Genomic DNA, 16,886 nt, shown 5'->3' on the forward strand with positions numbered 1-16,886 from the left:
CAGGGGTAGGTTCTGTCTGTTTGTTCCGCGTCTGTGCAGCACCGAGCGCAAGGGGGCCTGGGCACGACCGGGCTCCTTGGCCCTGCGGTAACAGCGATAACAACAGTCCTGGCTGGGGAGGGTGTGATGTAGTTGCGATTTCCCCTTGTTCTGTTGTATGTGAGTCTTACTGTTTTACATGAGAGCTGTGTGTGCCTCAGTTTCCCTGTGTATTGCACCAATGTCTAGGTGGTGGGAATAAGGGCGTGTGACTTGGGGGGGCTGCTCCAGCTGCCTGCAGGGATGCTGTGGCCGCCCCTTCGTAACCTGAGACCCAGGAGGGGGATGCGACCAGATGACTGTTGGCCCCGAAACAAAGGCCGGAGGAGGAGCAGCGGCCGGGCAGGGGCCAGGCAGCGGGAAGCGAGTCAGTCCTGCTGGCTTGGGGCGCAGGGGCAGGGCAGAGCCCTGGCTCTGGGCTCCCCTCCCCGCAAGGTGGACTTGGCTGAAAATCTCTGATTTCTGTGCTAACGAGTTCTGCCCTACGCCGTGTTCCTGTCGCCTAATAAACCTTCTGTGTCCCGGCTGGCTGAGAGTCACGTCTGACTGCGCAGTGGGGGGGCAGGACCCTGTGGCCCCCAGGACCCTGCCGGGGGGACTCGCTGTGGGAAGCGCACGGAGGGGCTGAGGATGCTGAATGCTCCCAGGAGAGACCCAGGAGGTGAAGCTGTGGGAGCTTCTTGCCCTGCAGACAGGCTGCTCCGAGGGAGAGGAGGCTCCCCAGGGTCCTGCCTGGCTCGGTGGGGAGCAGCTCCAGAGCAGCGCCCGGGGACTCCCTGATAACTTCACAGCCGATATCCTGGAGAACCCCAACGACCAGCCAGCCCGACCCCTCCTGGGGCTGCACAGGGATCCGGGCCATGGGCAGGGCGAGGGGCTTCACCCCGGGGACCTTCACCCAGGTCACCCAGCCCCTCAGCATCTGCAGCTGCACCACCCAGGGCCTGACAACAGTTCTCTCTGTCCCAGGGTCTCAGCACCCCAGGCAGGTCTCCCCACTGACCCCCACCTTCCACTCCCACTGGGGGTCCGAGGACCCTGAGCCCAGGAGGCTCCATGCAGACATATAGGCTGGGGCCAGGAGTGGGAGCCTGTCCACCACCCACACCCTGGCTGACAGCGTCTATGGCCTTGGGACCCAGGAAGGAGGTTACTCCTCCTCCGGCCTTTGTTTCGGGGCCAACAGTCCCCTGGTCGCATCCCCCTCCTGGGTCTCAGGTTACGAAGGGGCGGCCATAGCATCCCTGCAGGCAGCTGGAGCAGCCCCCCCAAGTCACACACCCTAATTCCCACCACCTAGACATTGGTGCAGCACACAGGGAAACTGAGGCACACACAGCTCTCATGTAAAACAGTAAGACTCACATACAACATAACAAGGGAAAATCCCCACTTCTTCACAGGGGGCAGCAGGGGGCTCTGCCCGGGCAGCCAGGGCTCCCCATGGCCCCCGGGCGGCGCTAGGGGCTGGGCTGCAGGGGGGGGGGCAGCAGGGGGCTCTGCCCGGGCACTCAGGGCTCCCCATTGCCCCAGGGGGGCGCTAGGGGCTGGGCTGTGGGGGGGCAGCAGGGGGCTCCCCCCAGGCAGTCAGGGCTCCCCATGGCCCCAGGGCGGCGCTAGGGGCTGGGCTGCAGGGGGTGGGGGGGGCAGCAGGAGGCTCTGCCCGGGCAGTCAGGGCTCCCCAGGGCAGCACTGGGGGCTGGGCTGCAGGGGGTGGGGGGGCAGCAGGGGGCTCTGCCCAGGCAGTCAGGGCCCCCATGGCCCCAGGGCGGTGCTGGGGGCTGGGCTGCACGGGGGCAGCTGGGGGCTCCCCCGGGCACTCAGGACTCCCCATGGCCCCAGGGCGGCGCTGGGGGCTGGGCTGCAGGGGGCGGGGGGGGCAGCAGGGGGCTCTGCCCGGGCAGTCAGGGCTCCCCATGGCCCCAGGGCGGCGCTGGGGGCTGGGCTGCGGGGGGGGGGCAGCAGGGGGCTCTGCCCGGGCAGTCAGGGCTCCCCATGGCCCCAGGACGGCGCTAGGGGCTGGGCTGCGGGTGGGGGGCCGCAGGGGGCTCTGCCCGGGCAGTCAGGGCTCCCCATGGCCCCAGGGCGGCGCTGGGGGCTGGGCTGCGGGGGGGGGGCCGCAGGGGGCTCTGCCTGGGCACTCAGGGCTCCCCATGGCCCCAGGGCGGCGCTAGGGGCCGGGCTGTGGGGGGCGGGGGGCAGCAGGGGGCTCTGCCCGGGCAGTCAGGGCTCCCCATGGCCCCAGGGCGGCGCTGGGGGCTGGGCTGCGGGGGGGGGGGCCGCAGGGGGCTCTGCCCGGGCAGTCAGGGCTCCCCATGGTCCCAGGGCGGCGCTAGGGGCTGGGCTGCAGGGGGGGCAGCGGGGGGCTCTGCCCGGGCAGTCAGGGCTCCCCATGGCCCCAGGGCAGCACTGGGGGCCGGGCTGCAGGGGGTGGGGGGGCAGCAGGGGGCTCTGCCCGGGCACTAGGGGACCATATGTCCCGTGTTCGTTGTGACCGTCCCTTTTGTAAAGCCCTGTCCTGGGCCTCCCAAAGGAGCCTTTGTCCCATTTGCGGGGCGAAGGGGGCGAGCAGAGAGCGCAGGCCCCAGTCCCACGCAGGGGGGAGGCAGGGCTGGGGGGGGATGTGGGGGTGGGAACCAGCATTCCAGCCTGTGGGGCCCCCGCAGGGTTCCCGCGACTGGCAGCTGCGGGAACAGAGCTGAGCAGAGACAGAGAGAGAGCGAAGTTGGCAGTGAGGGGCGTGGGCTGCAGAGGAACTTCCCTGACGCCCGCCAGAGCCCGGATCCCCCTTCCCCTGCCAGGATGCTGCTCGCTCTGCTGCTCCTCCCCTGGGCATGGGGGGCCCTGGCCGGTAAGTGGGGACCCCCCCTGCACTTTTTGCTCCCAGGGATGCGTGGGGATGGTGCAATCCTAGGGCCAGGGTGGGGAAGTACCAGGCTGGGCTAGTGACCCTGGCTGGGGGAGTAGGACGGGGGAGGCAGGTGTCACGGACTCACAGATGGTGCCCACTCGTGGCCCCGTGCGGTCCGTGGGGGGGGGCCCCTTTCAGTGCGACAGCCCTTCTCGGGGGGCCCCTCTCTCCTGGGGTCAGGCCCCTCCACCTCCTGGAGCCGCTTCTCCCTGAGCCTCAGCACGTCTGTCTCTCACCATGGGCCCCTCAGGGAGTCCCCTCGCTCTGGGCCCCCCAGGGCCTCCTAACCCCCGAAGGGGACGATCCCCCCCTCACCCTGTTCTCTAGCCCGGAGCGACTCTCCCCCAGCGTAACACAGGAGGGTTTTGTTGAGAGTTGAACCCAGCACAGGAAACTCTCCGGGCCTCAGGCCTGGCCTGGCCTCCCTCAGCCCAGCACATCCCAGTCCCCCTGCAGCCAGGGGGGCTCTGCCTGCTCCCCCCCTCCAGCCCCGAGCCCCCCTGCTCCCAGCTGGGCCTCCGATATCCCCAGCCCCAAGCCCCCTCTGCCCATTTGTGATAGTGCTGCCCGTGGGAGCCAGCTGAGGTCACTCAGTCAGGGTGAACTGCAAACCAAACGGGGCAGACAAACCCCAAACGCTGGTGGTGATTCCAATACTTAGATTTACCAACCAGCATAAAAGAGCTTCTGTAGCACCTCACTGGTTACTCAGAATCCAAACCCCGCAGTTCCCTTAAAGTGCCCAGCCTCAGGCCTCCGTCCAGACACACCTGTCAGATATGCTGATGATTCCTGAGGATCTTACTTCATCATATAAAAGAAAAGGTTCTTCCAATCCCAAAGGATCAGCTACATACCCAGGTCCAATTATAACTTAGATCTTACCCAAAATACACGCTACAGCCAATTCTTAGTAACTAAGCTAAAATTTATTAAAAAAGAAAGAGAGAGAGAGTTGGTTAAAAGATCCATATACAGAGAGACGTGAATTCAATTCTTGAGGTTCAGACACAGCAGAGATGAGCTTGTAGTTGCCAAAAGTCCTTTTAGAAATAGTCCAGAGGTTATAGTCCAGTGTCCATATTCAGGGTAGCTCCGGTCAGTGACTGGGGATCTCAATCCTTATGGCTTAAGGTTTCCCCCTCTTGAAACCCAGAGCAGATCTGAGATGAAGTAGGATCCTGTCCCAGGGTTTTTATACATTTCCAGCAGCCTTTCGGCCTGAGAAAACAATAGGAATAACTCCTTCTCCCAAACATCCTGGCAATTAGCACAGGGGAATTTATCCATTAAACAGTTCAGATACAGGTTACCACAACCTTCAAAGAGACACAGAGACAATAACACTATTTCCCTCAAGTATCATTATAAATGTTAATATTCCTTTTTTGATCTTTGAATTAAAACTATAGCAATAGAGGAGACTTGTTTGCTTACATCACAAGACCTGAGCAAACATCTCCCCTTCTACCTCTAACAATGCAGACTTACATTTCAAAGCTCTGTTCATTTACAGATCTTCCTAACCAGTCCTCAAGGTTCACCCATGGGTCAGGTCAGTCTGTGAGTTAATTAACTCTTTCTGGCCCTGTCATCTTCCAATGAAATATTATATCACACTCATAACGTCACACCATTGTCTTCTCTCCAGGTAAACAGGGGCTTCCTCTCCCCTCTTCTGTCCTCTGGCTGGAACCGGCTGGTCAGGTCACCAGGGTCCTCCCTTCGCAGCCCATTGTCCTCCCACTGTCCAGAACCGGCTGTGACTCCTGACATGTGTCTCCGGGTCACCAGGTCACCAGTCACTGGGGTCTCCATCCTCCAGGCCATCGGCCGGGGTCCCGAGTTCCCTCTCTGGTTCTGTGTCCCAACAAACTCCCTCTCCCCTCGCCTCGTTAAACCAGTAACACCTGGGGACACTGAGTCCCTGTGCATGTAACCCACTGGAAACCCACAGAAAACAAGAAAATCCCCCACTTCATCACAGCAGGTTAGGGATCAGCAGGGAGACCCCGTAGTGCAGGATTGTTTACGGGACAGAGACTTATTAATCTCTCTCCCCACCCACTTTGTCCTCCACTTGTTTCCTGCCCCCTGTCCCAGCCTCCCCTCCTGTCCCCACAGCATCTGTCACCCTCTGGCTGCTCCAAATCGACGTCTTCCACAACGCCAGCTCCATGGACATGTGGGGGATGGCCCTGCTGGGTGACCTGGAGACCCACTCCATGGCCTGCAGCACCTGCGAGATCCGCTTCCTGCAGCCCTGGGCCCGGCAGGGCCTGACCCCGAAGCAGTGGCAGGACCTGGAGCTGCTGATCCATCGCTACCTATTCAACTTCAACCGGACTGTGACCAGAATAGCCCAGCAGCAGGGAATGGGCTGTGAGTATGGAGCGGTCTGAGGGGATCCCTCTCCCCCCCATCCCCCCAAACCCAGAGTGCTGAGAACTGACACACTCACCACAGCCACTGAGTGTGTCACTGGGGGCGACACACCCAGTCCCTGGCCCTTGGGCTAATCTGAGTCAGCGTCCCCCAGAGGGGAAACACCCGTGTCCCAGTCTCCAGCCAGGTCTGGGGCAGATTGTAGCTGCACTTCCTAGGGGGAAAGGCCCCGTGTCCCACTCCCTGAGCTGAGGCTCCTGGTCTTTCCTGACATGTACCCTGAGCCTTGGAAAGCAGCTCCTTTGGGGGTGGGGGGTCTGTATCTCAGCAAGCCCGTGTGCCGGAGCAGGGAGCGGGCGGATTTGACCTGGGAATGTTGCAGGGGGGTTACACTGGGGATGGGAAGGAAGCTCCCTGAGCTGTAACCTGAGCCAGGAGGGGGTGGGGAGAAGTGACACCTTCTGCCTGGAGACTGAACAAAGGGATGAGGAGCTGGGGGGAGGGGGGAGAAAGCAGCTGGAGGAACTTTTTTAGTTTCAGTTTGGGCTGGGGGGTGCAACGCAGGGAGCCCCAAGCTGGGGTCTAAGCTCCCTGAACCCCCAGCAGGACTCGATTGAGGGGTCCTGGTTGTGCCTACACGCTCTGCTGTAGCCTGCGTCCCTATTGTCCAATAAACCTTCCGTTTTACTGGCTGGCTGAGAGTCACTGTGAGTCCCAGGAAGAGGGGTGCAGGGCCCTGACTCCCCCACACTCCATGACACCCCGTGACCAAGGGGCCCCAAATTTGCAGCACAAACTCTGCCTCAGGCACCAATGTAACACAGCGATTTTCAAACCAATCTGACTATGCACATGAAAAATCAGCTTTAAACAGAAACTGCAACTTACCCTTAACTCCAGCCAGGGTCGCCCCAGGATCCCGCTGCCGTCGTGTGGCCCAACATCCTCATGGCACCTGATGTTATGTCTTTACTCCCCTGTCTCTCTATTTCTGCCCCCTCCTGGGACCTCCGGACGCCCGTCCTCGTCCCCCTGCCCTTCCCGTTCCAGACCCCTTTGTTACCCAGGGCTCCCTCGGCTGCGAGCTGCACCCCAACGGCACCTCCAGGGGATTCTATGACGCCGGAGTGAACGGCGACGACTTCATCAGCTTTGACGCAGATGCAGGGAAATGGGTCGCTCGGCAGGGGGATAACGTGGCTGCGCGCTACACCCGGGATCTTCTCAACCAGGATAAGGGCACAGCCAGCGCTCTTCAGTTTCTCCTGAGAACAACGTGTGTCAATGAGATCAAGAGCTTTGTCCAGCACGGGAGAGAGTCTCTGGAGAGGCAAGGTGAGGCTGGTCACCACTCCCCGCTCGCTGAGATGCAGCCACCTCTGGGGTGGGGCAGGGGGACTGTTTGTATAGTGACCCTTGCCTGGTGTACAAATGCAGCTATAGCTGGGGTGGAGCACAGTAGCTATTTCACAGCCGCACCGCAGCGCCATTTAGGACAGGAAGTGAAGGGGGTTCAGTCACCACTGGTAATGCAGGGGGCAGAATTGGGGTCTGGCCAGGACAGCGGGGCCAACGCCTGACCCCGGGGAGCGGAGCTGGGCCTGGCTAGTGAGTCCCTGAGGCTCAGGCTGAATCGTCCCCTCTCCCCCGCCCTGTCTCTCTCCTCCTGTCTCAGAGCGGCCGGTCGCCGTGGTGTTTGCCCGAGCGCCTCCCCCAGCCGGGACCCCCACACCGGTACTGCTGGTTTGCCGGGTCACCGGTTTCTACCCCCGGCCCGTCCGCGTGGCCTGGCTGCAGGACGGGGAGGAGGTGGTGCCGGGCTGGTGGCTGAACTCCAGCGGGATCCTGCCCAACGCGGACCTGACCTACCAGCTGCGCAGCTCCCTGGGCGTGGAGCCGGGCGCCGGGCACAGCTACGCCTGCCGGGTGCAGCACAGCAGCCTGGGGGGCCAGAGCCTGCTGATCCCCTGGGGTAGGTGCACGTCCCCGGGGGTGGGGGGGCGGGCGTGGTCTCTGGGGGCTTTTCCTGCACGTCCTGAGTGGGACGGGGGTGGGCCCAGGCAGCGGGACTGGGGCGCAGGGAGGCAGAGGATGTGGGTGGGGGGGTGGCGATGGATCAGGAGGATGGAGGAGCTGAGGGGAACGGGACAGGACTGGGATGGGGGGGCAGGACTAGAGTGGGGGGAAGCTGAGGGGGTGGGAAGGTGGGGGGAGACGGGTGGGCCTGCAGGGGAGGCAGAGGGATCAGGGTGGGGGCTGAGGGCAGTGGGTCGGGGGTGGGAGGCACGAGGGACTGCAGGGGAGGCTGGGGGAACAGGATCAGGGTGGGGGCTGAGGACAGGGCGTTGCAGTGTGGGGAGCAGGGGGGTCGGGGGGAGGCAGAGGGAACAGGGCCCACACTCCTGTCCCCGGTCCCAGCCCGGCCCCCCCTGTTTTACAGAGCAGAGCAGGCCCTGGGGCCCCGGCCTGGCCGTGGGCATCACCCTGGGGGTTGTGGCCGTAGCCGCCGTGGCCGTGGTGCTGTGGCGGAGCAGACGCAGGTGAGTCCTCCCCTCTCGGGGGTGGGGGTGGGGCCGTTGCACCCCCTAACCCATCCCCTCTGCTCTCTCCTTCCAGGGGCTACCAGGACGTTAGACCAGAGGAATCCAGGCCCTGAGGGGGCGGCACCGGCCCAGGCGTGGGGATCGGCCCCTCTCCTGGGGACATGGACCTGTGCCCTGCTGTAAGCGATTTACCCTGAACTGGAACTCTCTGCTGGGTCCCACCAGAGCTGCATCATCACTGCGGCGTAGTATCCGCAGAGCCAGGTCAGTGAAGCTCTGGCTCAGAACCCCACGCAGCCACATGGGAATTGTTGGTTGAAGATCAGTGACCAGGAGCCAGAAAGCACCAGCAGAAGCAGTGGAACTGAGAGACAGCCTAGAACAGCAACAAAAAGGGGCAGAAACTGGACTGAGAGAGAAGCAGGCCCTGGCCCAGCTGGAAACAGAAGCTGCTGAAAGAGAGGGACTGCTCGTAAGGGGCGCATGGAGCTGCTGGCTGCTGAGGAGGGTTCGCCGGATGCGACAGAAAGTGCCAGACTCCAGCTCCACGTGAAAAGAGCAAGGGAAGAACAGCAGAAACGGTCTCCTCTTGAGAGTCCAGGTTGTAACAGTGTTGGTGTGTTTGTTCCTCTGAGCAGTGTCTGTCTTGAACCAGTTTGCTATGGCCAGGGAGAGGGTGACCGCTTGCTGGGGCCCCCAGGGCCGTCCTTAGGATTTACGGGGCCCTCGGCAGGATTATTAAACTGGTGCCCCTGTGCCCCACGGCAGCCTGGCGGGGGCGGAGGGACAGGGCAGAAAGAACAAGGCGCCCGGCTCACCTCATGGTGGGGGAGAGTCACCGTTCCCCGCAGAGACCCCTGTCCCCTCCCCTCCCGCAGAATGGACGTGCAGAAGGTACCTAATTGAAAGCACTAAACTTGGGAATAAAAAATGTCAGTCACAGGATTTTTGATCTGCCCTGAAGTTTGTCAGACATCTGTTTGCAAACACTTGGTAGTCAGGGCGAGGCAGGCGTCCTGCTGAACCCAGCATTCAGTATTCTGCAATACAGGATGCAGCTCTTCTCTAGGTTACATTTGCTTCACCAGTATTTCTAAGCTGATTTTATATTTGAAATGTACTCTTACGCCTTCATAAAGTAATCCGTCCAGATTGCTACATATGTAACTCACTGAAACCGACAGGGTTTGAAATTAATGAGTCACAGAGGTTTAGTGTGTTCATAGCAATGGTCATTGCTTTCAGAGCAAGGGACACTAATTTACTGTGGGTGAGGAAATTTCACCAACTTTAAAAAATATGTTTGCAAAGATTGTAGGCATCACAAAGGGTTTTATATCTTACTAAGGTGCGGACTTTGCTAGTTCATCGGATAGTCAGAAGCAAAGAAAGGGAAACTTTGTCCAGCTATCTGGAAGCAAAGGGCTGTGGCCTCCTTCAGTGTGGGGAGGGGGAGAGGGGTGAAGGGAGAACCGGATGGACAGAAAGGACAGGAAGACTTTGGAAGGAAATGTTTTTACTATAGTCATTAAAATGGGTATTTTAGAGAAGGGCTTTTGAAGGATTTATTTTAAAAACTGTATGTCTGAAGATCCCAGCATTTAAGGCTACAGATGATTGTGCATCTAAAAATCGATGCAAGGATTTTTTAGAGAGGTGATTTTATAATCTTCACCCACTCATGAATGAAATATTTTACAGCAGATTTTAAACTAAGGTCCTGCAGACTGACACGTTCTGAGTCCGTATTACAGCCATGCAGGACTGGTGTGTCGGGACATTCAGACCCTGACAGGAGATACCCCCCGGGGGCTGGCAAATGCCTGTGACATGGCGTCATTACCCCTTGGCTGGCTCTGGAACAGTTCCAGTGTTGTGCTAATAGCTCTGGCAGGCTGGAGGCTTTTTCTCTTTTAATGACTAGATCCCCTTCCCAGGAGCCTGCAGGAAGGGTCAGAACAGGGATAGGAGAAGCAGGCGGGTGGACACTAAGACCCAGTGGTGCCCCAGATTTTCAGGTGCCCTACCCAGCTGCCTATGCCTGAGGGGGGCCCCAGGCGCCCCCGACCACTTACCACCTAGGACTGCCCAGCTCGCCTAGTGGTTGCACCGGCCGTGTGTGTGTGTGTGTGTGTGTGTGTGTGTGTGTATTAGCTACTGGTTATAGATCAGCTCATGCTCTCATAATGAACGTAGGATATTGCCTTGTCCCCTGAAAAGATCCTGTGTATTTTTATCAGCATAACACTAGGTTGCATCCAGTTAGTGTCCTAGCAGAATCCCAGAGACCAGACAATTCTGCTGCTTGTATTTTGCCTGTTGCTTCTGTGTTGCTGGGAGAGGGTGTAGCAGCTCGGTCTGCTCAGGGTGACACCCTAGCCAGGGCACAAGGAGAGCAGGAAGGTGATTGGGTTGTGTTGCCGGCACAGAGTGCCCGAGAACAGCAACAGTGGTTCGTTGCCCGGTGTGCGTCGCGCCAATGAACACACCAGGGTGGAGAAGCAGACACAGTTTATCTGAGATCTCAAAGCGATGCCAGGAGACAGACACGTCTCAAATCAAGCACCCAGCTACAAGCAGCTTTTCCCTTTTTATACATAACTTTAGCTAAGCCTCTTCTATCCCCCCCCCCCTGCCCTTCCCCCCCCCTCCCTGTAGCAGCTACACTAAGCCGGTAATTACATTAAGCAGTTAAGTCATTTTCCGTGACTACCAGTCTAGCTCGTTAGTAACTCTTCTTTGAACCGTTATCTTGTCTTATTTTCTTCGATTTGCTATCTTGCCCCATGCAGGCCTCATTATCACCCTTTGGTACCGGTTTAAGCAGTGTTGCAACTGATAACTAAGCAGGCCTGTTAGGTTGATTAAAGTTTAAACATGGAAGGGCATGGGGGAACTTTGGTTCATTCAGGCCTAGTTACCTAGAGTTATGCCTAATGACACCAACAGTTGCATTACCCACTAACAGTGTGCAAACTTGCAACAAGGAGGAAAGTTGCAGAGGGAAAGAGAAGAGTCCCTCTAACCTTGTATCTAGTGAGTCTACGACCTTGCCTGAAAGGAGACAGTGTAAAAATCATGTGGCTGGGCCAGAGGTGATTCTGGATGTAAGTGAAACCCTGAAAGAGTCTGTTGTTGCTCAGAAAACTATTCCTGTAGAGCAAGCCCCGGGTGAAGAGGGTGAGGGCAGAAGTTCTGTGGGGGTGAACCGTTGCTCGAAGAATCCTCAGGGTAGTCTGCAAGCGGCTCTGCTGCAACTGAAGGGTGTGCAGGTGAGTTAATCAAGGAAGTTTCAGTTCCTAACAGCCAGAAATTGTCTGTGGTGAATGGATCCACTGACTTTCCTTGTGAAAGATCCCGTGTGGGCAGCTCTGAGAAGGTCTCCGATGGAATGAAAACGGTGAAGGAAGTTGAGCAGCGCTATGACCAAGGGGCTGTGCTTGGCCAGGGCTGCCCAGAGGATCCAGGGGGCCTGGGGCAAAGCAATTTTTGGGGCCCCCTCCATAAAAAAGTTGCAATACTATAGAATCCTGTATTCTCGCAGGGACCCCTGTGGGGCCCGGGGCACATTGCCCCACTCCCCCCCCCCCCCCCGCTCTGGGTGGCCCTGTGCTCGGCCGGCTTGTTGGGAAGGAAGACAATGGTGTTGGACCAGGAATGTCTCCGTGCTGAGTCTGGGAGTGACCAGGGGTGTCTCAGGTGCAGAGGAAAGACGGGGCAGCTGAGTCTGGGGAGCAGCACAGCTGGGCCGTTCATCTCTGGAGAACGCAGGGGAGGGCAGGTCAGCTCTCAGCTCTGTCCTAGTCTCTCAGGGAATGTAACGGCTGATCCCATGGGGAAGCAGAGGCTGGGGTGGGAAGGACCCCAGAACTTAGTCTAACTTGCTAGTGAAAATGGACGGTATCTCTTTAAGACCGAGTCCAGCCTTGGAAGTGGTCCCAGTTGAGGATCTGAAAACCAGTGAGGAGGCTAGTGGGTGTGTTGGTGAACATGGCCCGGCCAAGACTTGCCAGTAGCCGTTAGCACAGAGAGCACGGCCACTCAGCCCCTGGAGTCTGCTCAGCAAGAGAACTGGGGCTTTGATCCTTCAGGACAAGAGGAAAGAGACCTTCCTTTTTGTCACGGAGTGTGGGGGGGTCAGGGCCCTGCACCCCCGGCTGCCTGCGACTCACCGGGACTCTCAGCCAGCCAGGAAAGCAGAAGGTTTATTAGCCGACAGGACACAGTCCCAGACAGGTTTTGCAGGCACAGACAACAGCATCCTCCCCAGTTAGGTTCATCTTGGGGTCCCAGGAGCACCACAGCCCCATTGGGGGGTCAGAGCCCCATCTGGGTTCCCCTCCATTACACCAGCCAGCTCCTGAAACTCTCCCCAGCATCTCCTCCCGCCAGCCTTTGTTCAGCTTCCCCGGCAGAGGGGTCCCCTGGCCTCTCCCCCCTTCCTGGGGTCTCACGTTACCTGCTCAGGTCTCCTCCCTCCAGCCAGTCTCCCCTCCCCCAATGCAGAGCGTCCTCCTAGGCCAACCCCCCCCCCACCCCTCAGCACTCACAGCCCCCAGTAAGAACAGGCCCAGTTCGTCACATCTCTTCCCCCCTTCGAGACCGAACTGAGCGGGGTCACTCCAGCCAGTGACCTGGGGAAGTTCGGACCCACCCACGTTCCCAGGGACGCCCCAACAGCCCTCCCATTCTTTGGGGAGAATTACCCCAGGCCCTTCCAGTTTCACACGCCCCTTTAGGTCGGGGGGGCTTGGTCGCTCTGGCAATTTGCATGTGGGAAGGCTTATGTGGCCCGTGCCCTTTCCCCACCCCAGTACCCCTGGGGTTCAAGCTGGGCTGGGGCCTTCTCCCCACGTTCCAGTCTGGGGGGCTGGGATTCAGGCTCTCTTGGTTCAGAGCCCCCCTTTGACCCTGGCCCCCCTCTGGACAGGCTCCTCTGTGCTGGGCCAGGGTCCTACAGCCATTTTCCCCCTGTCCCGGGCCTTCCTCCCCCTCTGGCAGGGGGCACAGGAGCGGCAGTACTGCTGGACATGGGCAAAGACCCCCGGCCAGTAAAAGCTCCGTAGCAGCCTCTGCTGGGTACGCCAGGCTCCCGGGTGCCCTGAGAGGGGGATGTCATGGGCCCGGCACAGCAGCTGGTGGCGATACTCCTGGGGTACCACCAGCTGCCTCCTGATCCCCCCTGACTCCATCTTCCCTGGGGGAGCCCATTCTCGGTACAGGAACCCCTTCTCCCACAGGAACCTTTTCCGGCCACCTCGTCCCATGGTCTGTACTGCACTGAGGTCGGCCAGGTCCCTTGGCCTCCGCAAGGAGGGGTCTTCCCGCACCGCGGCCTGGTACTCAGCGGCTAGGACAGGGATGGGGACCTGCTCTCTCTCACCGGCTGGGTCTGAGGCCGCAGCCTCCCTGAGCCCTGTCCCTGGGCGTTTCCTCCCCACCGGGTCAGGGTCCTGCGCCTCGGGCAGAGTGCCTTCCCCGGTGTCAGGGTGTCGTGCCCCTCACTGGCTCTGGCTACAGGTCATGACCAGGGCACCCTGGGAGTTGCTTGGCCAGTCCTCCAGGTCCCCCCGATTAACACCTCCATGGGCAAATGGGGGTGCACCCCCATGTCCTTGGGGCCCTCCTTGGCCCCCCACTTCAGCTGTACCCTCGCCACAGGCACCTTGAATGGGGTCCCGCCCACCCCCGTCAGGGTCAGGTAGGTGTTGGGCACCATCCGATCTGAGGTCACCACCTCGGGCCGGGCCAGCATCACCTCTGCACCTGTGTCCCAATATCCATTGACCTTCCTCCCGTCTACCTCCATGGGAACAAGGCACTCCCTCCGGAGGGGCAGCCCCGTGCCCACCCTGTAAACCCAAAACCCGGAGCCTGGAGCATCCAGCCCCCCAGAGGCGCTGGCCTGGGGCCCTCCTCCCTCCTTCACAGGTGGTACGCGGCCAGCCCCCCTTTCCTGGGAATGTTGCCCCTTATCCGGCTGGGTCTTGACCCAGTTAACTCTCTGTGGGTTGGGTCTGCTCAGTCTGTCCCTGAGCTTGGGGCACTGGGCCTGTATGTGGCCCCTGTGGCCACAGTGAGAGCAGCCCAGGTCTCGTGGGTCCCCTCGAGCAGGGTTCTCCATGCTCCCCCTCTGGGAGGCCCCCAGGTCACTCTCTTTTCGCATTGTGGCGGCCCTGCTCCTTCGAGACTCCTCCCTGCCATCCCCTGCCCGACTGTCCACAAACTCCTCGGCCAGCCGGCCTGCGTGCTGCGGGTTCTCCGGCTTCTGGTCCATCAACCACAGCCGCAGGTCCGACGGGCACTGCGCATACAGGTGCTCCAGTATGAATAGGTCAAGCAGGTCCTCTTTAGTTTGGGCCCCGGCTGTCCACTTGCGGGCATATCCCTGCGCCCGGTTGACCAGTTGTAGGTATGTGACCTCCTGGGTTTTATGTTGACTCCGGAACCTTTCCCGGTACATCTGAGGAGTCACCCAAACTCGCGGAGCAGGGCCTGTTTGAACAGTTCGTAGTCCCCCGCCTCCGCCCCTCTCATTCGGCTGTACACCTCCACGGCGGTGGAGTCCAGTAAGGGGGTGAGGCGCCGGATCCTGTCTGCGGGGTCCACCTGGTGCAGCTCACAGGCATTCTCAAAGGCCGTCAGGAAGGTGTCTATGTCCTCCCCCTCCTTACGCCGGGCCAGGAAGCTCTTATCAAAGCTCTTTGTAGGCTTGGGCCCCCCCTCACTCACCGCAGCCGGGGCCTCCCTGCTTTTCAGCTGGGCCATGGCCAGCTCATGTCTGCGCTGCTTCTCCTTCTCCTCCAGCTCACGCTGGCGCTGGTTCTCCTCGTGTTTACGCTGGTTCTCCCGCTCCTTCAGCTCTTGCCTCCTTAACTCGAGCTCTTCCCGTTTCAGCTCCCTGTCATGTTCCATCCGCATCCGCTCCAGGGACAGGGAGCTCCGCCGGGACGATCCCCTGCTGGCCGCTGAGCCCTCGGTATTCGCTGGGCTTCCCCCAACCCCTCCCCTAGGTATAGGTGGGCAGGGTCTCAGGGTGGCCTCGGCAGCAGTCTGGCCCCTCCCAGCCATGTCAGGCCCCGGGGCCCCCACTGTGTCAGCTGGGCGGCTTCCCTCTGGGACAGGGCTCGGTTCACCCAAGCTGTTGTGTATTTGGTTGTCATGGTTTTGTTGCTATGGCAACTGAGTTAGATTATTATGGGCTAGCTCAACCGGTTTCAACCGGCTGAGGTGCTCTCTGTATATATGTAAATAAAATGGAGGTTTTGGTTAGCTGCCTGCTCTCTGGCCTCAAGTGATTGCTTCCTACACCGGCTGCCCCAAGGATATAACACTGGCGACGAGGGTGAGACTCCGGTGCTGCTCCAGTAACAGAAGGAAGTAGAAGTTAAGGTAAAGACCAAACAAAGAAAAAAGCTGCTTCTTTGCACTGACTGTGAAAGTGAAATTAAAAATCATGGCTACTCTGACCAGGCCCCTGGAGCCTTTTGATGAGAATACAGAGCAGTGGCATGTGTATACTGAGCGTTTTGAGCTTTTTGGTATTGCAAATGACATTACAGAAGCAAAGAAGGTGCCAATATTCTTAACTGTTGTAGGGGCTAAAACCTACTCTCTGCTACGCAGCTTACTACACCCTGTTAAGCCTGAGACTAAATCTTACAGTGACATTGTGGAAATCCTGGGGTCTCATTTCTCCCCAAAACCACTGGTAATTGCTGAAAGATATAGGTTCCACAAAAGAGACCAAAAGGAAGATGAAACAGTTGTACAATTTGTAGCCATTTTAAAAAAGCTAGCAGAACACTGTGAATTTAAAGAGATGTTAAATGATGCCCTGCGTGACAGGTTAGTGTGTGGCCTCTGCAGTGAAGTTATACGGCAGCGCCTACTGACAGAGGCTCAGCTTACCTTACAGAAGGCTGTTGATATTGCTGTCTCCATGGAACTGGCTACAAGGGAGGCACAATACATCGGTGCATCCCCTAGGGTGCAAAAAGTGTCACAAGAACCGACCCACAAAACTGTGCAGAGTCAAGAATGTTACCGCTGTGGTAAGCCGGGTCACCAGGCATCAGAATGCTGGTGTACGGACCTGGTGTGTCGACACTGTGGCAAAAAGGGACACATTGAGTGTGCCTGTAAACAAAAGAAAAAGAGGCCTGTGGTCTGGCCGACAAAAAGAGGAACCCTGCATACCCTAGAGCAGACCCAGGATGATCAAGGTGACACCTCATCGCAAGAGGAAGTGCCACTGCATGTTTTGTCTTTGGCAATGGGCTCACATGAATACTGGGTAACCCCGTTATTGGATGGCAAACGTATACGCATGGAACTGGACACCGGTGCAGCCGTCTCACTGATCTCCGAGACTGTGTATAAAGAAAAGCTACAGCATCTTCCGCTTAAGGCAACAAAAACTGTTCTGAAGACATATACGGGAGAAGCTGTGCCTATGCTGGGCACTATTCATGTTAAGGTGGAGCTCAATGGACAGGTGGCTAAATTGCCACTGTTTGTGGTGAGAGGTAACTACCCAGCCTTAATGGGTAGGTCTTGGCTTGGGAAGATTCAACTGAACTGGGCAGAAGTGCACCGGATGACTAAAGAAGAAACCAGTCTAACCCCTATACTAAGGAAACATGCTGCTGTTTTTGGAGATGATTTGGGAAGTATGAAGGGAATCACTGTGACATTGAACATTAAACCTGGCAGTCCACCAAAATATCTGAAAGCCCGAACTGTGCCATATGCCATCAGGCTAAAAGTTGAAGCAGACCTGGAGCGCCTGGTCACCAATGGAGTCCTAATACCAGTTACCCATAGCTCATGGGCCACTCCTATCATTCCAATAGTGAAGAAAGATGGCTCTCTCCGGATTTGCGGTGATTTTAAAGTCACTGTCAACCCAGTGTTGTGTGCAGAGCAATACCCGCTTCCCCGCATCGATGATCTCTTCGCAGGCCTGGCTGGGGGACAAAAGTTCAGTAAGATTGATCTGAGTCAAG

At 58.7% G+C, this 16,886-nt stretch overlaps 2 protein-coding genes across 5 annotated transcripts in view; one reads left to right on the forward strand and one right to left on the reverse strand.

Moving 5' to 3' along the window:
* LOC123346399 overlaps nucleotides 1–8,820 on the forward strand; it is a 43,345-nt gene extending 34,525 nt beyond the window's left edge. For all 4 annotated transcript variants that reach the window (XM_044983770.1, XM_044983769.1, XM_044983771.1 and 1 more), the window contains 6 exons: nucleotides 2,706–2,890; nucleotides 5,054–5,332; nucleotides 6,386–6,670; nucleotides 7,011–7,307; nucleotides 7,776–7,875; nucleotides 7,952–8,820. In XM_044983770.1, coding sequence (XP_044839705.1) covers nucleotides 2,706–2,890; nucleotides 5,054–5,332; nucleotides 6,386–6,670; nucleotides 7,011–7,307; nucleotides 7,776–7,875; nucleotides 7,952–7,991 — 1,186 coding nt within the window. In that variant the 3' untranslated portion in view covers nucleotides 7,992–8,820. The remainder of the gene's footprint in view (nucleotides 1–2,705; nucleotides 2,891–5,053; nucleotides 5,333–6,385; nucleotides 6,671–7,010; nucleotides 7,308–7,775; nucleotides 7,876–7,951) is intronic.
* LOC123345793 (endothelial zinc finger protein induced by tumor necrosis factor alpha-like) overlaps nucleotides 1–16,886 on the reverse strand; it is a 1,203,704-nt gene that overhangs the window by 94,731 nt on the left and 1,092,087 nt on the right. The gene's annotated exons all lie outside the window — the stretch shown is intronic.

This window comes from Mauremys mutica, chromosome 12 (genome assembly GCF_020497125.1).
Source record: "Mauremys mutica isolate MM-2020 ecotype Southern chromosome 12, ASM2049712v1, whole genome shotgun sequence".
Lineage (NCBI taxonomy): Eukaryota > Metazoa > Chordata > Testudines > Geoemydidae > Mauremys > Mauremys mutica.